This window comes from Chlorocebus sabaeus, chromosome 8, assembly GCF_047675955.1.
Source record: "Chlorocebus sabaeus isolate Y175 chromosome 8, mChlSab1.0.hap1, whole genome shotgun sequence".
NCBI classification, from domain to species: domain Eukaryota; kingdom Metazoa; phylum Chordata; class Mammalia; order Primates; family Cercopithecidae; genus Chlorocebus; species Chlorocebus sabaeus.
The window spans coordinates 112,452,157-112,479,001 of record NC_132911.1 but is presented as its reverse complement, the minus strand read 5'-3'; the positions used below and the strand labels follow the sequence as shown (position 1 = coordinate 112,479,001).

At 38.5% G+C, this 26,845-nt stretch overlaps 1 protein-coding gene across 1 annotated transcript; it reads left to right on the top strand.

Annotated features, from left to right (window-relative positions):
* Nucleotides 1–675: 675 nt before the first annotated feature.
* Nucleotides 676–9,342, top strand: TMEM74 (transmembrane protein 74). Its single transcript, XM_008001356.3, has 2 exons — nucleotides 676–794; nucleotides 3,162–9,342. The coding sequence occupies exon 2, from the start codon at nucleotides 3,201–3,203 to the stop codon at nucleotides 4,116–4,118; it is 918 nt and encodes a 305-aa protein (XP_007999547.2). The 5' UTR covers nucleotides 676–794; nucleotides 3,162–3,200; the 3' UTR covers nucleotides 4,119–9,342.
* The last annotated feature ends 17,503 nt before the right edge of the window (nucleotides 9,343–26,845 follow it).

Genomic DNA, 26,845 nt, shown 5'->3' with positions numbered 1-26,845 from the left:
TTGTGACCATTAAATGAGACAATGTATCTATAGTGCTTAGAAGAGAGCCTGGCAATAATAAGCGCTATTTATGTTAACTGTTATTTTGCGTCATTATTATTCATACATTCAATGAATACCACTGTGCTAAGTACAGGGGATGTGCTGGTACATGGGACAATCTCTTACCCTTAATGGTCACATTTCTTCTGATTTTGTGAGAAATGCATTGACTTTCCAAACTGATTCCTGGATGCAATTTCAGAAGCTGCTGTTGGTCTTGGTAACTGTGGAGGAGGCACTTGCCCTTTCTGAGCCTGTTTCCACATCTGTAAAATGAGGATTAATAAAATCTACTTGGAAGATTTGTTTTGACTATTAAAAAGACAAAATATGCAAATTATCTGGCACATTTGGAGCCAAATATACTTTCCTTTTCACAGTCTTGTGGCCACACCTGAGGCTAGGGAACTCCACTCTGAGCTTAGAAAACAGTGCTGTCTTCTTAAGTGCTAGGGAGGAGTAAGAGGGTATGGCGGGAACTCATCCGCAGGAAGGTAAAACCCAGAAGGCGTGGGAGGAGACAGAAACAGGAGGGATGCAGGGACCGCCCCTGGCCTACAACTCCCGGGATGCTCCGGGAGCGCCCCGCCCCGGCCCACCCCCACCCTCCGCGGCGGGCGCTGCCCACCCCACGGAGCGGAGGGGCGTGCAGAGGCTACAAGTGCGGCGGCTGGTGATTGGGGGACTTTCTCCAGGAGCCGTGCCGGGAGAGCGTGCGGTGCTGGAGCCGCACCGGGTGGCCGAAGCAGAAGGTGAGTGGCGGGGAGTAGGATGGGGAGGAGGCTTTGAGTGCGAGGGTGAGAGCTCTGTAGCCTAGCGGAGCTGGAGCGCATATCCCCGCTTCGTGCCCAAGGTGTCTGCTTCGTCTCCCGGTACTAGGCGGACACATCCCTACCTCGAGTCCCTCAATGGGCACAGAGTTCACCAGAAATGGATCGACGGATCCCTAGGCGCCTGCGGGGGGCACCGCTGCGCGGTGCTTGGGGCTCGGTCTTTCGGCTCAGCTCGCGCAGAGCACATCCAGAGGTCGCCTACCCGAGACCAGCCTTGCCTGTGTCAGTGTAAAGCAAATATTAATGCTTTTAATTGATGACAGATGGACGAGGGAAAGTGCATGTCCCCTCGCTTTAAGGTGCAATGTCGTTAACTGGGCTTTTAAGCAGATCAGAGGAAAAAGAGGGAGAGGACGGAAGAAAAGAGTCTTTAGCTGGTCTCCTGGGATTATCCATTCTCCACTGAGAATGGAAGCCCCGGATTAGGGAGCTGCAAAGGAAATCGACTGCGCTAACATACCTCCGGTAGAACAAGCGAACAAGCGGGAGTAGCTTTTCTCTAAAGAGAGGTAGAGGCGGCTGTAGGGAATTAAGTGGGGATTTCTCTCCTCTTTTGTTATAAATTGAAAGTCTCAAAGAACCCTGCTGATTTTATCCAAGGTAGTCTAGTGTGATGAGTTAATTGTACCAAAGGTTAATCAGAGCCCCTAATGCCTGAGAAAACTGGAAGAAGGGTTCTCGGTAATTGATGAAGCCTGTTACCATCACTTCATTCATTGAGGGATTCTTTAGTGGGGGTTTGTTCTAGTTTAGTAGTGATTCTTTGACCCGGTTTTTTTTTTTTTTTTTTTTTTTTTTTTTGCTGTTTTCACTGTAGAGAAACTCCGATAACAGGAGAAAAACGTTTTCTGTTTTGTTTTGTTTTAAACAAACTCTTGTGTGTAGCAGAAAACGTGTCGATTCCCTCTCCCATATTTTGAGTTGCCAGGTTGACCTTAGGTGACCCTTGCCTGTGCTTCTGTTACCAGCTTTGGAGCTGTGGATTTTGAATCATAAGAAGCCTCAAACCGTTGACTAAATCAATTATCACCCTGGATTTGGAAGCAAAATAAAAGGAGCCTTTGGTTAAAATCTCTATATTTAATGATAGTGGAAGGTGAATTTTTATTCCTTGGAAACATGGCAGAGGCAGAGAAAGATAGGCAGATGGTTTTCTGCTCAAACCAAAGTTCTCTCCCAGAAATGCCCCTTGATGCAGTGGGGGGTGAGGAGTGACATGTTTATAAAATTCCAGAGGTAACCTTGCGTATAGCTTCTCATCTATTTACCTCCACAGAACTCTTACTCTGTGGGTTTATAGTTTGTCTTTTATTTTCAGTTCACTTCTAAATTGGGTTTGTAAAACTATTCCGATGGTCAATTTCTTGTGCATGTGTGGTAGCAAAGCATGCAGAGAGGGAGGAACACAGACCCACGGAACGGGAGTAACAGATCCTGCAACTGGAGCAGGCAGGTGTGTGTGTGTGAAGGAGTGGGTTGGCCCACTGTATTTTGCAGAGATTGCAGTAAGGTCTGTTGCCTATATGCTTTGGGGTCCAGAACATGCTTCCCCCATGGAGCAGTGAGGGAACTGGGCTGAGTAGAAGCACAGTGAATAAGCAGCATACGGTCTTGTAAATACAGGGCTGTGTGACAAGGGTCTTTGGATGTATGAGGTATAAGGTTAGCTGAGGTGGCTGATTAAGCTGGCCTTTTTCATCTACTTCAGAGCTATGGAATCAAAATGCTGAGTTCCTGCCCAGCTGATAATGGGGTATAGTCGTTCACTCATGGTGATGCTCTAAAGCTAATCTGTATTAGAATCTGTTCTGAACTAGGGAGAATGTAAACACTTACAGTCTAATTGAATTAAGAAGTCTATACTTCCCCAAGTCGTCCAGAAAATCGGCAACTCTGCTCAAAAGGGCTCTTGCCTTTCTCATTTGTCTTTTTACAGGAAACCTGCCTTCTCGTTTGAGGGATCCTTTTGCAGGAATGTGTGAGTCCTTGGATAAATTTGGCTTGGTGATGGCAGTATTATTTCTCAATAGACACTGCCACTTCCTCCGTGCGCCTTTCTACCCTGACCTAAGTTTCTCAGTGTTAATCACGATGACAAGTGAGAGCATTTGCCCTCTCTACACTTTCCTGCCACTAGGTATCCCCTCCCTTCTTTTGCCTGTTTGAGGTGGAAAAGGGGCTAAACAGGTGCAGCTGTGAAGGAAATGGGGACCCCAGGAGCAACACTCCTGGAAGTACAACCTTAGCTTCTGTTGGATTCTCATTTAACTCTGTTGCTATTGGCAGACCTTCCGGAAGCTGCTGGGGGATGTCTGACTAGCTCTCATGGAGCTCCACTACCTTGCTAAGAAGAGCAACCAGGCAGACCTCTGGGATGCTAGGGACTGGAGTTCAAGAGGGCTGCCTGGTGACCAGGCAGATACAGCAGCCACGAGAGCTGCTCTCTGCTGTCAGAGACAGTGTGCATCCACCCCAAGAGCAACTGAGATGCAAGGGTCTAAACTTAGTTCTTCTCCAGCATCCCCCTCCTCCTCTCTGCAAAACAGTACGCTTCAGCCAGACACCTTTCCACCAGGACCTCTCCACTCAGGGAACAACCAAATAACAGTGGAACGGAAAGTCTGTAACTGCTGCAGCCAGGAATTAGAAACTTCTTTTACCTGTGTGGACAAAAACATTAACTTGGAGCAGCGGAACCGGAGCTCGCCATCAGCAAAAGGGCATAATCACCCTGGGGAGCTTGGCTGGGAAAATCCAAATGAGTGGTCCCAAGAGGCTGCCATATCTTTGATATCTGAAGAGGACGACGATGCAAGTTCAGAAGCCACGTCTTCAGGGAAATCTATAGACTATGGTTTCATCAGCGCCATCTTGTTCTTGGTCACCGGGATCCTGCTGGTGATTATCTCTTACATCGTCCCACGAGAAGTGACTGTGGACCCCAACACTGTGGCAGCCCGGGAGATGGAGCGCCTGGAGAAGGAGAGTGCGAGGCTGGGGGCTCACCTGGACCGCTGTGTGATTGCGGGGCTCTGCCTCCTCACGCTGGGGGGTGTCGTCCTGTCCTGCTTGCTAATGATGTCCATGTGGAAGGGGGAGCTCTATCGTCGAAACAGATTTGCCTCTTCCAAAGAGTCTGCAAAACTCTATGGTTCTTTCAACTTCAGGATGAAAACCAGCGCGAATGAAAACACTCTGGAACTGTCCTTGGTAGAGGAAGATGCGCTCGCTGTACAGAGTTAATTCTGGTTGTGAATATCTTGAGAGTCTGCCTTGGCATTTTGTAATATGAAAAAAGAAGTTAATTTATAAAAATTCACAGTGCAATTTATTTGCCTGGCAAGAAAAGTTTATTTCACAAATCAACAGCCAGTGAGTGTTTTTGTTCTCCATGTGTCTTCTATTTAGAAGAAAAGCCATGTAAGATGTATAAGAAACCACAACCAGCCACACCTGTCCTTCTGAAGCGCTAAAGGCTAATTAATCTGTAATGGCCAAGAACTTCTACTTTGATAGAAAAATATTTCTAATGACCCAGTATACAAATTATTTCTTTTACACAGATATGTGATGTTATTATTTGGACACTAGGTGGTCCTACACACAGTAGGATCAATTGCTAATCTATTTTGTGAAAAAGAACTAAGCACTAATCAATAATAAGGCTTATGTTTAATTCTCAAAGGTGCTTATCCATTTTCTTGCTAAATTATCGTTCTTGTAATTTGGCTAAAAACTAAAATATGAAATTTTTAGTTTGAATATTTTGAAGTTTGAGGATGTTGGGCTTTTCTTATTGTAAAAAATGTTATGTTTGAAATTATTCCTGTATTCAAAAATGGTAATTAAGTAATTGGGATAAACTTTCTAATAAAAGAAAATTATGTAAATCATTGTAAGACCAATGTGAATTTAAGCCACAGTGTTAGTGCCAGATATTAGCCAGGGTCACATGCTCTTTTTTAAAATGAAGTCAAATTAGTTACTGATATAAATTTTATATTTTGTGATTTTGCCATCATACTGGCTATCTGTGCTCTTGAAGTCCGCTGGTTCTCACACCAAAGAGGCAAGGCATGAAACATTTTAAATATATTTCCAGACACCTAAACATCTAGGCAGGCCTGAGTCATGATTGGCTCTGGTGTGCTTCCAGGTGACATCTTGTTATTGCTGTTTGGGGAAAACCACCAATAGAATTGCAGCTAGACTTTTGGGGACTGTGCCTAGCAGGCTGTATCACTTGCTCTAGGCTAAGCAACAAGCACTTTCCTCATGGTAGCAGCAGTCCTTAAGCCTAAAGCCAAAAAAAACAAGACAGAAAAAAAAAGGAAAGATTAAATACACTGATTTAATGGGGACTGTAGTCATCGTCAGAACTCACCTCCCACTCACAGTGGTCTAGGTGTCATTCAGTAACTGTGAACTCTTGCCTCATAAAGCACAAACTCTTCTCTAAGAGCAGCATGATGAGCAAGGTGCTCACTGTGCAAGACATGCACTGGGTGTTCACAGTGACATGCCACCTCATTATGGTGACGATTCGGAAAAGGGATGGGAAATGCAGCCTCAGAAATACCTTACATCCTGCAACTCTGCCTGGAGGTTTTTGCAACCTGTGCTGTAGGAGTTGTCGTAACGTCCATGATTGCATTAACAGGATCAGGGGGTCATTCTTAAAGAGGACAGGAGCTGGGAATTGGTATGAGACAGCAGGAATGAGGAATTAAGAAACTGATTTCTTTGTAGATTTTTAAAGGCTATTTCAAATGTCTGAAGTTTGTGTTGTTGTGGACAACTGTGGAATACATGGGTGACTTTGGCAAAATGTGTGCATCAGGATATTTATGTGAATGAGCTCTCATGGGTATCAGAGATTGATTTGATGAGCGCGGTATGCTGCATATGACTAAGGGTTGAGGTGAAATACAAAAAGGGAGACTCAGAAGATAGCAAAAAGAGAGGGTGGGTATATGAAAGAATTATTAGGTAAAAATGAGAAATTATATGAGAATCAGGAAGCTAGATGTAGTTAATTGCCTTATGTTATAGAGCAATACTGATTACTGAAAAGAAAGAATTGAGATGACATAAACATGATTTTTGCTTTCCATTGCTGTTTCCTTGTGCTTTTTCAACAAACTTTGTTTTACTGGGACTCTCATTTCATGATTTTTGTTGAGGCTGCCTTACCAGTGGTATAAGTTTTATATTCTGAAGGTTTTTAAGTCCAGCTCTAGCCTGCTTAAGGATCCACTTTGGATGATGTTGAGATAAGAAGGAAACGATCTGCTGAGTGAGTAGGTCTGAGCTGTGTGTTAAAAAAAGAAGGCATTAAAAAAAAAAGAAGGCATTAAAGAAAAAAACTAATGCTTTTTCGTAGACGCTAAATGAGATCAACTGAGTTTTGTTTTTATTTATTGGTGAAACAGGATTAATTAGCCAAATGGCAAACTAAACTGAATTAATGTGGAATCGGTTTTCAGTTTATGAAGGAAGAGGAGTTTGGGAATCAAGTGTTAGGAAGTCTTTTCACTTGATGATAAAGCTTTTCATATGGAAGCATTTAATGAATCTTGCAGGACTACGAAATAATATAGATGTGATTTAGAGGCAACATTTTGAAAAATGCCATTTTGGAAAAAAAAATGTATTCAACGGGGAAGGAAAAGACCTAACAAGTCAAAATACATTTCCTTTCTTTTCCCCAGAACTCTATAATTTTCTTTAAAATTTAAAATTGAAATGTGGTATGTAAATGCATATTTCAACATTATTTAAATCTGCGAACATACAGAGCACATCTCTTTTAAGGTTCTGCTTATCTGAGGGCAAACCATTACACATTACATGATTTAGAAAATCATCTGAATGACTCCTTTTGGGCTGTGGTGACATTATTCAGATACTTACCTTAATCGACTTTTCACTGGGTATTTGGTTTATGTAGCCCTTATCCATCCTGGCAGTGCCTGAATTCAATATGAAGATTACTTGAATTTAAAACGATGGTAACACAGGCAAAGAAAAACCATGTGCTTTATTTCCTGTTGTTCCCAATTTGACAAAGAGTGTTTTTGGCTCTAGAGGTACTTTGGCAAGACCAGGGGATACATTCTACAGACATTGGGCATACAATAGCTATGGTGTTGGTCTTGCATCCTTCATGGAGATTTATGACCTTCCATCTGTCTCTTCAACATGGTGCTGGTTGTTACCTATAAAGGTTTTTATTGCTAGACCTAGGGAAGAAAAACGTTTTTCAGTGGTTCTAGGTCTTTAGCTTATTTACATGGTTTTAGAAATCTAAACTCAGAGTCATCTTCCTAATCTCAATGAGAAGACAGCTCATCTTTCAGCAGTATGGACCAATGGGGTGAGTTACAGAAAGAAACCTGTCTTTCTCCTTTATTACTGGGATCTACATGCTGCTGATGGATGATTTAAGGCTCCTAATGTCTTTATAAGCCAGTTCTTTTTAGAGCACCTTAAACTGTTAGTGGTAGAGTTTGCAAAGAGTTTTCTTTGCAGTGCTGTGTGTCCTTTCCACCCATTGGGAGCTCTTAAAGCAGATCACGTAATAAGATGTACTGGACCCTCATGTAAAGAACAGCTTTTCTTCATGTTCCCCACTGCATAGTTGATTTATAGTTTAGAGGAAGACAAGACTGCTTGGAACCATGAAATTCTTGGAGGCCATGGTTGCTTTTACCCGCATGACTGCTATAACCCTTTATTCTGTACTATCAAGTTACTTGCCTTGATATCAAATGCTTTGCAGTCTGCTTAAAATATGAGTCCATCTCCCTCATACTTACTTGTTTTAGGGACCCAATTGGACCAGTGCTGGGACATGCCCTTCAAGGTACAACTTCTGAAAAGAGACTGTGCTACCAAACTTATGTGTGCCTTTACCTCAGTCCCCCAGAATAAGGGGTGACTTAATCCTGATAAATGAGTGACTGAGCACCATGCTAGTTAAACACTGAGAATTAAAAGCCTGGACCCAATGGCTCTACTTTTTTTTAACCTCTTTCCGACAAGCAAAAATTCTAGGCAGGAGCATGTGAAGATTTTGGTCTTCATCTTTCACATGTGCAATGGTGGGTGTATGCAAAACTTTACTTGGATTAATTGTCTAAAGTTTAAAAAAACGTTCTATATGTATATCTCTTAGGAGAAGGTTTTTCAACCTGAAGGTCAGATTTCATTGCAGCAATTAATGCCATCAAAAATATGTGGTCTGACAGAAAAGATCACAACCTTTGCCAATGGTTCACCTATTACAGCAAGATGTAATACTATCAATACTTACTGTTCTCTGTAATGGGTTTAACCTTTCCCAGAATTGGACATAAAAATTGACTATGATGAGAAGATTATAATGAACTCTCACTGGCGGCTTTTCCTAGTGTAAAAAGAGTACTTAAGAAAGAGAATTAACATATCATTGTCTTTCTGCTGATTTTTAGCTATATCATTTTATGATTCATAATATTCTATAATATCTTCTCCCAAATTTTATAAGTCTTGGGAAATAATTTGCCTGCCTAGTGCATTGACACATTGACACTGTAAAAAGCAAGATGTTATTTTAAACACATGAAACTGATTTCAAGAATCTGTGGCTTACACTTGAGTGTACTCATGGTTTATGTTTGTGTGCAGATTTATGTGCACCCAAGTCTATGTACATTCGGACTATATTTTATAGTTATACAGCTTTGAAACCCAAAGTTATCGTTAGAATAATTTTATTATAGCAATTTGGCATGCCTTACTGTTGACATTAAGAAGAAGAGAAGTCTTTCACAACTCATGAATGAAGAATTTGGAATCAGCCTCAGAATGAGATGCCATAATTATTATAAACCTGTTTTGGTTGTTCAGCCTCCCACAGATGTTTATTGATTTATTTTTAACTTCTCAATTTCAGACTTATAAGAGTGTGAGATATTTGGAAATTTTTTTTACCATGAATCGTTATTTTATTTCAGGGGACTATGGGGAGTATCTTCCTTTGTTTCAAGTTTGGGTAACACTCCTGTGTTTCAGGAACAGCTCTCCCTATTTTTTCACTGCCATCTTCAGGCTTCCTAGCCAGGCTCCAAACAAATATCATGTAAGAAAGAAAGATGAATTATTACATATTGTGTATTTACAGTGTGTACCTTGTGGTTCTCATCGTGCTTTTAATTTTACTTTTCTTACCAAACAAAAATAATTTGACTTTGATTATGTGCTTTTTGATATTTTCAAGGGCAATTACTAAGGTTATGAGCTCTTAGGGCACTTGATGCCTTATATGTTAATAACAAGTGTGTCATATAATTTTAAGATAAAACTACTCAAATGCTTTATTGTGTTAAGTTGAATTTAAATTGGGATCTGTAATGCTGATTTGATCTTTTAAAATTGTATTTGAAAGTATTTGTCCAAAAAAATTAAAATGAATATTTACCCCTAATTCAGGTTTGTCATTCTTGCTACCATTTCACTATATAATGTAGACTGTGCTTTATTTTTTGTTGTTTTATAGGAAATAGTCCAAGTTATTTGGGTTTCTCTAAATCACGCAGTATTAAACTTAGAGTATATATTTTATGATATGGAAAAAATACATGAATAAATATTTTTAAAAAACACTTATCTGAGTGTCTAGAAAGCTTTTAGGTGAGAAATAGATATCAACTTATGCACCTACTTTTAATCTTCTTGTAATCTAATTTTGATCTCCATTTTCATTTGAAGAATGTATCACAATTTATATTATTAACCAGAATTTTATCCTTATTATATATAAGTCCTGTCAAGGTCAAAAACTCTAAAGAGACATTTGGAAGTGAGCCCCATATCTTGTTCCATCTATTTTGAATAAAAGTTTGATCAAGATTCTTATCTACATACTCTATAGGAAGAAAGTCTACTTCCTTCGATATCTATTTGCTTCTAGAAGTTCTTTTGGGTTTTATTAACCACCTCTGATCATTCGGAATAAGCTAAGTGATGCTGTTACAATTCCACAGCCTCTCGCTATACTACTCTTGTAGGTCAGCAGCCAGGGGGACCCAGTCTGATGCAGCCACCTTTTTATGTGCCCCTTGTTGCCAAGCTGGAGGGGAAGAGAGTCTGAAAGAGACACTGCACCAGGTCAACACGTATTTAGTCAGGACTAGTCATATAGTCCCACTTAAGCCAGGAAATGCAGTTCCAGCATGAACCCTGAAATGAGAATTGGGAGTGTTTGGCAAATGGCACTAATGACTACCATAATTTCTAAGGTCTTTGTTTTGTTCAAGCAGAGTACGTATCAATGAACATAAATATTCTCGTCCTCTCTAATGATCACTTGATCAATTTAATGTTAATACATTTATACTGGGGGCCAAAAAATGCTAAAGATCTCTAGAGAAGGTACAATTTAGTAGGTCTTTATTAAAAATGCTTAAAAAGAAATTGTCATAATTATACTTTAATATTACCTATATGATTTTATTGTATTATTTAATCATAAAAAGGAGATTAAGCCAACATTTGTCATTTCAGCTCACTGACAGGAGGAAGTGCTTACTTTCTTGGGTCCTTACTATGTATTACTTAATTTATACCTCACCTCATTTAATTCTCACAGCATATCTGCAAGGCAAGTATCTGCATTTTACAAATGAAAAACTGAAGTTGGAGAATGTCAAATAACTGGCCAAAGTTATATAATAAGCGGTAGGAAAAGAATTAAAATCTGGGACTCCTTCACTAAAATTCCATATTTACTCAAATTTAGAAGGAATATGACCCTTATAAAAATCAATTTATACTAGCTGTTTTATTTTGTGCTTATCATTTTATAAACTAAAAAGAATAGCAGGCTTGTGAGCTGAGAAATAAGGAACACTTCCTATAAAGAAATCATATCACTATTTTGCTTTTAGGTAATATAGTGATTTATCAAAATATATGTCAAAACTATCAGACCTCACAGCCATCCTACTTGTTATCCCTAATGAGGTTCAAATAAGCTTATGCTGACACTTTTCCTTGAAATTGAAAAGAAAATGTAGTTACTCTTTCTATGTGCACAACAGTGCACATAGAAAGTAAGTCTCCAGTAAGGGATCCAGGGACAGAGAGAAAGTCACATTTGAGTGCTTATTATGTGCCAGGCATTCTGCATTCATGTGCAGTGTCTTGCATAATCTCCACAACACATCATATAATAAAGGCTTCAGAACCATGGAGACAGACTACCTGAAGTTTGAATGCCTGCTCCTCTACTTTTGTAATGACATCTGAGCCAAGTTTCTTCATCTGTAAAATGAGGATAATACTGTTTGCGTTGCAAGACTCTGATAGAACTTAAATAAGGAAAGTTAGAGAAAAATGAAAAAACAAAAAATCCTTTTCTGGTATTCCATCCTAACAGCTATCATTATCTTAAGTGAGGTTCTTTGTAACTGCAGAATATGAGTTTTTGTAGGTACTTGGGATCCTATATGTTCATGTTGATTATCAGCTGACAAAAAACTGAATTGGGCCAATTGTCAGATGATTACTGATCATCTTGATAAAACATAATTTTTTTTTTCTTATGGTCCTTTTTCCTCCTCATCCTCCTTTTCCTTCCTACTTTCCTCTTCCTCCTTTTTCTCCCTCTTTCTCTCCTTCCTTCATCATAATCATCATCATGTGGAAACTGCTCATTTGGATGTCTTTTACTTCCACCACCATAAATACATCCCTCCAAGAAAGAAATTTACATCTCCCTTCATGAACGGAAAAACAACTTGGAAAACAGTCTTTGGTTTAATTGTGGAGTATGGTATGTAAATATCTTCTACTACAATCCTCTAGACCTTGAATAGTCATAACTCCAATCATCAGCATGCCATGTGGCAAAATATTAATATTTAATTATCTTTTGTTTTGTTTTAAGACAGAACCTCACTCTGTTGCCCAGGCTGGAGTGCACTGGCATGATCTTGGCTCACTGCAACTTCAGTCTCTTGAGTTCAAACAATTTTCCTGCCTCAGCCTCCCCAGTAGCTGGGATTACAGGCACCTGCCACCACTCTTGGCTAATTTTTGTATTTTTAGTAAAGACAGGGTTTCACCATGTTGACCAGGCTGGTCTCAAACTCCTTAACTCAAGTGATGCACCTGCCTCGGCTGCCCAAACAGGTGAGAGCCATGGTTCCCCAGCCTAATTATCTTTTAAACAAAATAGCTTTTACCATAGTAAAACCCAACAAAATCCTGTCATTTGGTTGAATTGTTTTTAACATTCGTAGTGTTAAAACTAAAAGATTCTATTCAATGAGCACTCTGAGAAAAGACTGTTCTTCATTGCCATTTACCCAGACCACAAAGTTCATGTGTTTATATTTATCTTTGAATTTTATTGAACGTTGTCCACATTCTGCCAAATTAGCAAAACTAACTGTTCTGGAATACAAATGACATTAAGAACAGTTGCTGAAAATTGAACTCATTTTCTCCTGATACTGAAATGACATAATCAGTGGATCCATAGAAGGGAAACCAGGGTACCAGAGCAGGAAGAGGGTAGAACCCCCAGCCTTCGGCCATACCTTATGCAAATAATGAACTCAGGAAAGAATTTCTTGGTTGTGAACAGAATGTAAGGGGGCTAGGAGAGACAGAGGCTAGACCCTAAACAGTAAAATATGAAGCTGAGTGATAAAAGTTCAGTAGTGATGCTGCCTTATGTCAAACAGCATTATAAGGTCAAAGCTATTTCTCATAATCTCAAAAGAGCATCGCTGAGCTGAAAAAGAGAAGTCATGGGTCAAGAAACAAAGAAACAACTCAGACTGGTGGCAGGAAAATTTTAATATGGTTATTGGCACACAGAACTGACGGGAAGCAAGTAACGCAAAAGTCTAAGTTTGTAAGGGAAATACATTGCCAAAGAACCCATGAGCCTTAGTCTATTTGAGCCTTAATAAACAACACTTGAGTCCCCAAACTTGTGGCAGTAGGAAACAGGCTAGAAAATGTGCTAGAACAGCCCCCAAAGAGGGTATGTTCCTGAATATTTATTTTAGATGTGGCCATAGATAAAAGGAAGAAACTTGTAGGGCCTTGAATGAGGGGGCTTGGAAACAATGGACAAGTAATTCCTTCCAGAAAGAAGGACAGGGCATATCCAAGGAATTTACTCCACCCACAGGGCAGAAGTACAGCACAATGCCTGACTGACAAAGTTCCTACATTCTTATGAACCAAGGATTATGTCAGATTGTTTCTTATGGTTATCATGTCCCTGTTCCATTAGTAAATGTTTTATATGAGGTGTAACATATCTTCTGTTTATAGTTTGCCGGATCACAACATCTGGCAACTTTGTGAGAAGACTATGTACATTTTGGAGGTCTTGGATTTGGAGCTGGCAGCATGATCTGGATGGGTCCTTTAGTCCTCCTCCTTGGGAGTTGAGTCTTCTTGTGTAAGAAAGGATAGACTAGCCAAGTGTTGTGGCTCACACCTGTAATCACAACACTTTGGGAGGCTGAGGCAGGAGGATCGCTTAAGGCCAGGAGTTGGAGACCTGCCTGGGCAACAGAGTGAGACCTGGTCTCTAGAGAAAAAAAGAAGAAAAAGAAAAAGAAAAAGAAAAAAAAAATTAAAGGAAGGGAGAGACTATGGCACATCTGCCAAAGATCCATGCCTATTTACTTTGTGTAGAGTTTTTGCTAGAGAACAGCAGCCTAAACAAGGGTTGCATTTCCCAGTTATCTTTCCACTTAGGTAGGTCTAAATGGCTAATTAGCACCAAAGGAATGTGAGCAAAGTGAGGAGAGTTACCTTCTGGCTCTAGTGGTAAAGAAACCAGCAGGCCTTTATGCACTTACCTTCTCAATCTGGTGACTGGATGAAGCTGCCTAAGAACTTACAGAAGCCACATTAAAGGGGTAAATCCTCCAGCAGCCTGGTTTGGGAGGCTGTCTGCTTCACTATTATTGAGAACCTTAGGCTGATAGAGGCTCTGTCATCTTCCAAGATTACTCTGGTTGTTAATATCTAGCTGGCAGACAGAAAAAGGGACAGCATTGGAGATTTTGTGGGAGGTTTTCAGTCCAGTTGGTTAGCACTTGGTTTTATTGCCACATCTAGCTTTAAGGGAGGCTGGGAAATGTAGTCCAGCAGTATATCTGGGAGAAAGAAGAAATGAGTTTGAACAGCTAGCCAGTCTGTTCCACAAGGTGTGACCTGCTTATAGTTAATTTCCTATTTAATGTTTGCTTTTCTACTTATTTTCTTCATGTCTACATATCAAAATCTCCCTCTAGTTCACTATGAGTCTTGCCTTCTTTTTTCCTCAAGTGAATTAGGTTAAGTATCTCATGGTAAAATCTCAATGTAGATCACATTTGGTATATAAGTCATATATGGCTGCATAATACACTACCCCAAAATGTAGTGGCTTTGAAAAATTAAACTTTTATTATCACACAGTTTTCTGTTGGTCAGGAATTTGGGAGCAGCTTAGCTGTGTGGTTTTGGCTCGGGGTTCTCTCATAAGGTTTCAGTCACGCTGTTGGCTGGGGTTACGGGCATTTTAAGGCTTGCCTGCGACTGGGGGATTCTATTCCAAAATTACTCACTCACATGGCTGACAAGTTTGTGCCGGCTGTTGGCAGGAGGTCTTGATTTGATTCCTTACTACTTGGACCTCTCCATAGGGCTTCTTGAGTTTCCTCCAAACAAGGCTGCTGGGTCCCCTGAGGAGAGGCACCCAAGACAGAAACGAAGCTGCAAAGGATTTTATGGCCCAGTTTTGGAAGTCAAACACTGATACTTCCACCTCATCCTATACATGAAAATAGTCACTAACTCCAGCCCACAGTCCAGGATAGTGGAAGTAGGCGCCACCTTTTTAGGGGAGGAGTGTCAAGAAGGAATGCATACATATTTTAAAATCTTCACTCTCAGTATTTCGATTTTTCTAAATCCTTCTATTTTCTTCAGTGTTGCTAATATAGTACCTCTTTACTTAATTGGTATTTTAATTAGATGTCTATTTAAATTCCTATTTTAGGCATGTTAACTGTATCTTTTTTTAGGAAATATTGATGAGTGTGTGGAATTTGATCTTTAAAAAATCAGAGCTGACTTTGAGCCTTGTAGAGAAAAATCAGGCTCTCACGCTAAATGGAAGGAAACAGGTCTGTGGGTGTGTGCTCCAGTGAATAATAGCTGACCTGAGTGCAGAGCTGAGCACTGCACTTCCAAATTTAATATGTGTATCATGATTTGGAGGAAAACTTCCAGTTCCAGTCTCTTCCTTTCTTTTTCAGTGCCAAATTTGCCCAATTCTCAATCAAAATACCCATAGTTATCTAATGTAGTGGAGAATCATTACTATATCATATTAATAAGTAACTTACTTATTGATGTCTATGTAGGTTAATAATAAAAGCTAACACTATTGAGTGCTTATAATGTGCCAGACCCCAGTTCTCACATTTACTCATTGAATCCCCATGGCAATCCTGTGAGGTAGGTCCTTGTATTATCCTTATGTTATGCATGAGCAAACTTAGACTTATCATAGAAATTATTAGCTTCCCCAAGGTAACACAGCTCATGAGTGGCAGAATTGGGATTCAAACCCACTTAGTACACTTGCTTGAGGTTAAGTTACTAAGTGGTGTAACTGAGGCTTCCCACCCAGATCTGACACAAAAATTCATGCTCTTTTCATCTATAATAGGCTGCCATTTACTTCTGTAGCTCTTTTCACACAAACTGCTTACACTTCCCTCTACCAAGGCCAACCTCATGGATGATTAGTCACATCATCATTGATCTCTCCCTTCTTTAAATGGCTGTAGCACTTTGTATGTATTCCACAATTCACTCAGTATAGGCTGCCTTAATTGATCACTAATTGTTTTAAGCATTGGTCATTTCTTTCCAACTACACTTTAAAACTCTGGGAGAGTAAGGACCCTCTCTTATCTCCATAGAACCCAGATCAGTACTAAGTCACACTAATCACTTGATGGTTTGTCCTGACTTGCAAAGATGGTAACATCCCATTATGCCACATACAAGTCAGTTGGGCCTCAATACCAACACAACCTCTTACCTTGGTTTCCAGTAAAAGAAAATAACCCAAGGAAGAAAAAACTCTTTAAAGGAAAATCACAAGTCAATTAAAGTTAGAAAACATGACCCAAAGGAAAACATAAAAGAACAATGAATTCCACTTGGATAGCCAAATGCTAAGGCATGACTTAATAAAAATGTACTAGTTACAGTAGCTAATATACACTCAATAATTAGTATATAATAGTTAATAGAAACATTCACTCTAACCAGGAATCAAAAATTCAAATTAAAACATTAAACTATGGTAAAATATGGTAGTTTTTACTATAAAAATGGAAATTATGTTTCTTTTTTTAAAGCAACATTTAATGTTTCTATGAAAGATGATACCTCATACATTACTTTTAGGAGCATCAATTAATACATTTCTTATGGAACATAATTTAACAGTATGTATCTGGAGTCTTCAAAGTATCCTTTCTCCCAGCATCCTGCTTCAAGGAAATTTAGAATAGAAAGATTCAAAAAGATGGATAAAAGTTTATTTATAAAGACAGTTATCACTGAATTAGCTAAAAAAAAAAAAAAAAAAAAAAAAAGGAAATGCCAAAAAAACCCCTCATATCTCAACAACAGGGAGATTGCTGATGGTATAGGCCCATAAACTGGATTGCTGTACAACCACTAAACATAATTTGCAGATTTTTAAGAATCCGGAGAAATGTTTATAAAGTACATTAAGTGAAGTAGCTGATGACGCAGAGCTTTTTCTCAAATATAGCATCATCCCAATTATGTGCTATATATGTGATTTTTATATATACATAAGACCAGACAGAAACATATTGAAATATAAACAGTGTTATCTCTGCAGTAAAATTATTGATAATTTTTTTGTATTTTGTTATATGTTCTAAATTTGTCTTTCCTTTTTTCCATTTCTTAGCATTTTCCATTTCTTTTAAATTTCTTAGCAAACATTTATGTAACACTATATGTCAACACTGAATCAAGGAATTTACAAATATTAACTGATTTAATTTAATCTTCCTAAGAACCCTATGAGGTAGGTACTTTTGTTACCTCCATTTTATTGATGATGACATTGAAGTGTAGAGAGGTTAAAATATTTCCCCAAGGTCACACAGCTAGTATATAGTGTTAAGTCCATATGCTTAACTAGGCTATGACAGTGAAAAACTTTGAAATGAGGAAACAAAATAAAATAATGCCTAATTAGAGAAAATAGTAAAGTATGAATTAATTATCTTGACCTCCCCAGGTTAATATAAGAGGATAATATAGCAACCTGAAGAACTCAGTTATCCATCAGGAAGACTATTCTGATCTCAGGATTGTTACACTGGAGCGAGTGAAAGGGCAAGATGTGGGACCTTCTCAGTGAAACCAGAAAAATGGGATTGGTTCTCCTCTCAACAGCTCATGTTTTCATGCTGAGGGTAGAGATAAGAAGGAGGCTCTCAAGGTCCCTTCCAGACCTAGGATTCAGTGATTCATGAAATCATGAAGCAAGGTGGGAGGACCCAGTTTGTCCTTACTTACATTTATGCTCTCATCTTTTAAAGGAGCCACAAAAATGAGACTCTGCTTCCTGTAAATATCTTAATATTTTTTCTACAACTGAGACATAATCTAAGTACTTTCTAAGAAGAGAGAGTCCACTGTTCTCTTACCTTTCTTCTCAGACTTGAGTAAGCCGACTGAGGAAAATAGAGTAGAAAGAAGAACCTGTCAGCATATTGTCAGGTAAGCATAAGAATTACACCATATAAATAGCTACCATGAATAATTTATTTGGAAGCTAGATGGCATTATTTGTGCTGAATTGTACTTCATCCGTTTTCCTTCCTTTTCTTTTGGGGTTTTTATGAGTTTAGGTTTTTTGTCATTATATACAGCAGAGGAAAAATAAATATCTGTTTAACAATAAAAACATTCTAATTTGTTAAAAGGCCTGTAAGTATTCTGGGAAGTTTTTGTTGTTGTTGTTGACCTCTATCCAGTTGCAGTAGAAGAACAATGTAGTGTAATAATTGCTATTTTTTCTCACTATACTAAACCATACCAGCTTTTTAAAAGGAATCATTTTATTTTATAACAGTGGACCCACTCTGTAGCTTTTTACTCACGAATTGAACTTCCCCTCTCTCCTCCTCTCTGTATTTGGTCATATTCACAGTCTGTCCATGAGCCACTTGGTAGGTGGAAACATTTCTGACAAGATCTATTGATCTATGGAGAAGGAACAATGAAACAAGGACTAAGTAAGTAATGAAAAATTTTACCTAGGAAGCAGCAATAAAAAACTAAGATATGATGTGATAAAGTTCCATAAAAGATGTTTGTAGGGCACTGTAATACCAGGTTAAAACAAAAAAACAAAAAAGATGCTAGAGGGGAAATTGGAAACTGGCCCAAAAAAGTGTTAATAGATAACAAAAAAGCACTTCTTCTTGTGAGAATGTTGAAGGGAAAACTCATAAAACTTAGAAAGGAATTCATACATACCTTAAGATTGAATCTCTATGGGGACAAAATGATCATTGTGTACCTGCTTTAGAAAGGTGGTGAATTAAAAAAAAAAAAAAAAGATTGCTCCTCTTCGGCTTATAAAAAGTAGTAGAGAGAGAAGCCCAGGCTAGGAATATAATCTGTGTATGGTAAAGGGAAAAGTGGAATGGCAAATGTCTCTGCCAAAGTGCGTGGTCCTTTTATTTGGTAAAATAATAATAAATTAAAAAGAGAAAGCGGTGGCGTAGTTTGAGGTCAGAGAGAGTGAGATGATTGAAGGATTTTGAAGATCTGTGATGTGACTTTTTTTTTTTTTTTATTTTTTTTGAGACAGAATTGTGTTCTGTCGCCCAGGCTGGAGTGCAATAGTGCAATCTTGGTTCACCGCAACCTCTGCTTCCTGGTTCAAGCAATTCTTATGCCTCAGCCTCCTGAGTAGTTGGGAATACAGGCACACCACACACCATGCCCATACAGGCACACCACACACCATGCCCAGATTTTTTTTTTTTTTTTTTTTTTAGTAGTAGTAGTAGTCTGCTACTACTAAAAATAGTGTTTCGCCATGTTGGCCAGGCTGGTCTTGAACTCATAACCACAAGTGATCCACCTGCCTCGGCCTCCCAAAATGCTAGGATTATAGGCGTGAGCCTCCATTCTCTGCCTGATGTGACATTTTTACTATTAAGCTGTTCCCTGTTCCAAATTGTTCTTTATATTGTCTCTCAATATCTTCAAACCTTGCATACAAGTCAGTCATATGTAACAGCCTCATGTCAAAGTGTTCATGGGGAATTTAAGGATAAGACATGGAAAAGAAGGGCAGGCCCCTTGGAATTACCCTTCTACTGAGGTCTATTTGGCAAAGGTGACAGCAGTTGAGGGAGATGGTTGTGCAAGAATTTCATGATCCTTAGGGAAACAGGTGAAGGTTTGAGCCAGACCTGAGAGCAGCAGGTAGGAGCTGGTGGTAGCAGAAAAGCGGACCCTCATATGCACCGGCTCACCTTCAGTTTTTCCCAGACCTACCAGTGGAAGGTGCGCATTGAAGAGAGTTGTGCTATGGCAGGGGAGGGAAGCTGGGGTGTGAAAGGCTACAACACTTGCATTACAGGAGGAGCTGGTGGTATTGCAGTCAGAGATAACACCTACATATGTCATGATTATATAAATTCAACTTTTTCTGTAGATGATGCAAGAGCTACTCATTTTTTAAAGTGAAAGTAGCATAATCAGATTTTAATGTTAGAAAGAAAACTCAGGTGATAGGATCGAGATGAGATTGGAAAAGTAGGTGAGGATAGTTGGGAAGATTAGGAAGGGTCCAGGGATAAATAATAAACTAGGATGGTGAAAGGAGAAATCAAGAGGAGGCAATAAATTAGTCATTTCAAAGATCAATAAAGTTGATGGTTAATTTGAAAGTGGTGGAGCAGTGAAGGAAATTGCTTGTATTATTAGTCACTAGCCAAGTTTGGTATGGAAAGCTTAGGAAAAAGCACCAGGTTTAATGGGAAGAATATGTTGAGTTTGAGGTCTGTGGGGAACATCCAAGTGAAGATGGCTAATGGTCAGTGGAAGTACGGGTCTGGAGTGCTGGAGTAAGGCTGGGCTTATTTATGATATAAAGCTTTGTGACAATATTCTCTCAGCCCAAAATTGGGATCCAGAGATTTTCCAATTTCCAATGGCTGGTGAATTTATTTTCATGAAATTTTTACAAATGTATGTGGAAGCATATCATGAGATTTCAACTAATCTTTAAGTAAAAGAATAAAACCACTTGAAATCAGAATGTCCCTGAAAAAAAAAACAGGGTATATAGTCACTATACTTATACCTCATCTATTTCAAAAAGAATTGATATAATTTAGATGTTCGACCAAAACTCCACAATAAAAAAGGTTAATTAGAAATTAATAAGAAAGAGAAGAAAATATAAGTAACTAGATCCCTGAAATGAGTCAATAACCCCAAAACGAGTTTAAGTTAACTTGAGATTTCTGTAAAAATTAAGAAGGGGTGAAGAATATTTGATCAAAGTTACAAAGTATTTGATAAAAAGGAAGGCCAGTATTAATTTAGGGAGAGAAACACTTCTTGACACAAAATTCTATGGAGAATTTATCACACAGATCTGTATATAAAGGCACTGAGTAACAGTGAAAAATGGTTTTACCAAAGCTACAGAAATGTTCTAAAAATGGATTCTTCCTGTATTGATCCTATTTAAAAGCTAAGGACATAATATTGAGTCCAAAGGGAAGATACTTTTTTTTCTAGAAAACTGAGATACTACGGCTCAAGTAGGTTGCTTTTTGATGACAATTAAAGGAATGGGGCCAGAAATCTTTTGAGGATTGGATAGTGAACATGTTTTACTAATGCTCAAATCTTAAATATTTTCAAGCAAGCATCTGACAAAATTGCTGAATCTCTACTCTTTTGTTGTTGAATTCTCTGATGAGTGTTTAGGTTTTGATGTTCTGTGTATAGATGAAAGTAAATTTCCAATTCTTCAGTTTTCAGACTATGATGGTTAATATTGAGTGTCAACTTGACTGGATTGAAGGATGCAAAGTATTGTTCCTGGATGCATCAGTGAGGGTATTGCCAAAGGAGATTAACATTTGAGTCAGTGGACTGGGAGAGGTAGACCCACTCTCAATCTGGGTGGGCACCATCTAATCAGATGCCAAAGCAGCTGTAATAAAAGCAGGCAGGAGAAGATGGAAGAGCAGACTTGCTGAGTCTTCCGGCCTTCATCTTTCTCCCGTGCTAGATTCTTCCTGCCCTCAAACATAACACTCCAAGTTCTTCAGCTTTTGGACTTTTGGGCTTATGCCAGTGGTTTGCCCAGGGGCTTTTGGGCCTTTGGCCACAGACTGAAAGCTGCACTGTCGGCTTCCCTACTTTTGAGGTTTTGGGACTCGGACTGATCACCACTGGCTTCCTTGTACCTCAACTTGCAGACAGTCTATTGTGAGACTTTACCTTGTGATTGTGTGAGTGAATTCTCCTTAATAAATTTTCTTTCATATATATATCTATCCTATTTGTTCTTCCCGCTAGAGAACCCTGACTAATGCAAAGACCTATGGAAGAAGAGTTGAGACTCTATTGTGAAGGTTTTGGAGGCACCTTTTATGGTGGCCCACGTAGAAGACCTTACCATGTTTCCATAAATGAGGGCCTCTACAAATTTTGTAAAAGTCCTTCTAACTTGGAAAATTACTATGAATCTATTTAATTCCTTATAGAATTTTACCACTGAAGGTTAGAGAGTATAATTTTGACTTGGAAACTTCAATAATTTGTCAACCCAGCCAAAAAAGCAAACTCTTCATTGCCGCTACAAAGAACATTCCTATGAACTCATAAGATTCAAATGAAATAACTCAATACTTCAGCTCTCTTTTGATTAGTTAAAAAGAGACAGAGAGACAAACAAAGAAAGAGAAAGAAAGAAAGGAAGAGAGAGAGAGAGAAAGAGAGAGAGAAAGGAAGGAAGGAAGGAAGGAAGGAAGGAAGGAAGGAAGGAAGGAAGAAAGGAAGGAAGGAAGGAAGGAAAAAGAAAAGAAAAGAAAAGAAAAGAAAAAAGAAAAGAAAAGAAAAGAAAGAAAACTCCTAAATTAATAATATAATAAAGTTATCCCTCATTGCTGCTTTCACTGTACACCTTCAAATATGATCTTTTTAAAAATCCTGCTGGATGAGGTAATTTAGCCATACCTATTTAAATATTAGGAAATACCAGTAAATGCAAGTATTTTCATTTTTAATTAGATTATGCTAATGCTACTGAAAATAATCTGCCAATATACGTGCTGCTTTTTCCAAAGCTCTGATATGAACCAAACAGGCTGGTTCTTACGCATTTTTTTTCATATTTAGCGAGAAAGCTTTCCCCAATAAGAAAAATTCATCAGAATGCTTATGAGCACTTTAGATTTTAGATAAGGATACTCCATTCCATTTATTGTATGTCAAATAAAAGAATTTAGGACAATATGTACAGTCAATCTGTTTAAAAATTCTGTCTCTATAAATTGTTAAGTAGGTGATAAATCTTGAGTTGTTATTAACGTTAAGAGTAACTAAAGATGGTCAGGCGTGGTGGCTCACGCCTGTAATCCCAGCACTTAGGGAGGCCAAGGAGGGTGGATCACTTGAGGTCAGGAGTTTGAGACCAGCCTGGCCATCATGGCGAAACCCCATCTCTACTAAACACACAAAAAATTAGCCATGCATGGTAGCATGTGCCTGTAATCCCAAGCTACTTGGGAGGCTAAGGCAGGAGAATCGCTTGAACCAGGAGGTGGAGGTTGCAGTGAGCTGAGATCACATCACTGTACTCCAGCCTGGGCAACAGAGTGAGACTCCATCTAAAAAAATAATAATAATAATTCCAAACTGCTAAGACCTTAGTTAGGTTGCGTTGCCTATGGGGTCCCCAAGCTCATCACCATCCCTTAAAGCCCAGGATGATGGAAGCCTCTGAGAATCTTGACTAAAAATTCCAGTATCACTGACAGTGAGAGCAGAGAGTACTCGAAGTAAGGCAGATTTGTCAGACCTGAACCTCTTTTCTTAGGATTGGCTAAATTCTGATCAGCAGTTCAAACCTGCAACTCAGTACCAAGGTCTTTAGTGTAGAAATAGCAAATGTGCACTTATGCAATCTTCAACTCTTACACCTATTTCCAACTACAAGTTAATCAAGCACAGAGAATGTGTTGAAGTTGTGTGCCTGAAAATGATAACCACATTGACTTGACAGGCTGAAAATGGAAAGGGAAGAGACTAGAAGGCCCAGAAACATCAGAGCCCTAAAAACGTGATATAGCAGGTGGATGAAGACTGATAAACTCAGCTTCATTGAGTTCTTACGGATTTTCTGCAGCTGGAGAACATGAGGCAGAGAGTTCATCTCTGGGGAAATTGGGACTAATCTTATTCCTTAAGATGCCTATGAGAGTAAAGAATGTTTTTAAAGACCAGATGCAAGCATTTTTAGCAGCCAGCAAATTGGAAGTGGAGATAAGACAGAGTGAGATGAGCTGGAAGAAGAGCTATCTTTCCTTGAATAGCAGTTCAAGCTCATATTCCCTCTGTCACCATTCAGACACGACCTCCACCAGCAGAGCCTAATGCACAAGTTAGCGTAAAGAAATACTGTCTCTTAGAATGGCATCCAGCAGGAGGAGGCAGGGCCTTTTGTCTCAAACCAACTTGTGCATACAGAGGGATAAGAAATTATCCTCATCTTAAACTCAAAGCACTCTCCATTTCAGAACAGGAAAAAAATGTACATGGCATCCAGGAATTTACTTTTTTATTTAACCTCATTCTGCTGCTTATCAGTTATTACCAGAACTTTATTTTCACCTTTTTAACCTTTCCCTTCCCTTTATCCCTCTAGGAAAGATACATTTTTAATCGTTGGCAAATGTTTGAGGTTTTTGTTTGTTTTAGTTTTAGTGTTTGTTTGTTTGTTTAGTCTTGACTATAGAACATGTACAGCCTATTGAAACTCTATCAAAGCTCTATGGCTTACAGATGCCACCTGCACTGTTAACTTAGTCTTTCTTCTCCTATTGCTTGCAGTTGGTATGCCATCGTTGTAAATTAGACTGAATCTGCCATTGAGACATCCTCTCCTTTATCTTGTTTGTGTTGTGGGGATAAGAGGTAAATTGAATGCCCCAAGTGAAATGCTATCAAGTTTTCCCTCTATGTGTAGAAATGGCAGTTTCTGAAGGCTCACTTATTCTCAGAACTTCCACCCTCTAGAGTTGATATAAAAGGAAAAAAAGGAGGTAGAAATCCATATTTACTAGTAGTTTTCCCTCTGGGAGCCTTTTCACTAACTCTTTTACTTTCTTTTCCTAAATACTGTTATGTCAAGCTGTGTGCATGAAAGAATGATTAAATAATCAGAAATCTGTAATATTAAAAGTTGGAAGAATTGTTTAATCCTGAGACTATGTGAATTGTCAGTAAGTCTATACCAGACTGAGGAATAACTCTGGAGATTGTAATTTCTCAAATCAAGAATGCTTTTAATTCAGATAAGGAATTTCACTAATTGAAATAAGAATACCAGTAAAATAATTAGATATTTTACTAGAGTGTTGCCTTGCACATCTGCTTTGAGTGCTAAGTGCTGACATATGTTTACTTATTACTCTAAACACCATAATGAAGGGTAGACATTCTTGCCCAAGTTATACATTAATACTTCTTGGTGGCATTCATGGTCATTCCCAACTAATCTAAACCACAGATACTAAATTCAAATGCCAAGTGTCAATTGTTTCTTTTATGTTATTTATAATATCTCCAAAATTGGTGAATATTACATTTGAATTATATTTTAAACATTCTAACACTATGCAAACTATTTCATGCCTAGATTTGTGTTTATATGGCTAAATCTCAGGAAAAGATTTTTAGTGCTTTAGAGGCACAGTTAACATTTTTTAGAATTACTTAAAATTCATCTCTTTGCCTTTGCCTCCTTGGGGTCTGTTTTCCTTTGTGTCTGACTCACAACATCTACTTCATGTGGGATGGTCTAAGGCATAGTAGATGGGAATGTTACAATGGGGAAAAGGGTTGGTTTCCTGAACTTACCAATGGGAAGAGAGGAAAGGTTTAATTGGGATTCAGCCAGATGCATGGGACAATTAATTCCATGAAATATGGATTCGATGAACATGAAGAAATATGGGAATGACTGTGGAAAGGTAAAAGGAAACAATTTGGAGGAAATTTATTCTTATGTGTACTTTCATTTATTTAATAATTTTTATTCATTGCTAAATTCTAGAGATTTTGCTAAGCAATGGAATATAAAGGTAAACAAAGCAAAACTAGAAGCTACCTGTCCTCAAGGAGTTTTTTGTTTTGTTTTGTTTTTAAATATAAGGTCTCACTTCATTGCCCAGGCTGGCCTCGAACTTCTGGGCTCAAGCAATTCTCCCACTTCTCCCCTCAGCCTCCTGAGTAGCAGAGATTATAAGTGCATACCACTATGCCCTCCACTAAATTTGAATCTAGTAGAGGAGACAGGTAGGAATCAAATAATTAGATAAGAGTGCCATTCAAATTAATAAGTACAAGAAAGGAAAAAAGATGGGGAGATATGAGAATGTATCATGGGGAAAAAGTATATATAAGGAAATGATGATGGAGCTGAGACCTGAAGCTTGACTGGTGGGAAGATAAATGCTGTTGGTCATTAAATTTTAACACATTCAAGGTAGGTTCTACCCATGGGGCTGAGTTCAAAATCCCTGAATACTTACGACAGATAAATAGAGGAGCTGAAAACAGGAACACATTAAGAAATTACACAAAATTAAGAGCTGACATTAAGTCCTGAGGCTGCATATTACTAACTGTGCTTTGAAGGATTTTCAGCTTATTCATGAGAATCGGCTATTTGTCCTTAAGAGAATGCATGAAATAATTCAGAATATTTTCTTTAGGTCACAGGAAACCCAGCATGTTGGAAGCTGGAATCCATCCTGTCAAAGTGTATTATTTATTTGTATTCTTTGAATCTCTGAAATGTTAGTTAGGTGCAATTGGAGAGATGATGGAGATGATAGTCTATGCCAAGTTTATTTGTGTGCAAAGAGGCTTTCATTCATGAAACACAGTTGTTTCTGCCTCAAAATCTTATTGAAGATGATGTCTATTCTGTCAACTTTGGCCTCTGGTGTTAATAGCAGGAAGAATGAAATACTATTAAATTATTTCTAAACTTCACTGGATTGAATTCTGATCAGCTCAGAAGTGTAAGAGGGAATGCATTAAGTGGAGAAAGAACCTTTAAGAGTCTTTATTCCAAAACCTTACAGGAGCGCTCCAAGCCCTGTGGCAGGTCTGTTTTGTGTTGTGACTTGATAGCAAATCATAGCGGTTGACTAATTTTTTTGGAACAGAGAGAGCTATTTGTATACTTTTGTAATAAACCCTTGAAATATATTTCATAAAGGAATTGTCTAGCTTTTAGAAAGATTGGTTGATGTTATAAATGTCCTCATGTAAGGACTAAAAAGAGAAGAAAAAATTCAGTTGTACCACCCAGAAGAATATTAAAGCTGCATTTTATTTGGATAGCTAGGAGAATAGGAAGAGGGTAACATATTTTTGCCTCTGGCTTCTCTGAACAAAGACCTTGGATATGAGACTATCCATCTCCAGATCCAGATGATTTTCCTGAACAAGAATAAGAGGGTCAGTTTAGAGCCTGTTAAAATATCCTCTCTAATAAGATGGAAACTGCATCTTTGTTTCAGACATAGCCTAGGTATAGAACTATACCTATGGCTCTCATTTATAAGGATAAAGTAAAC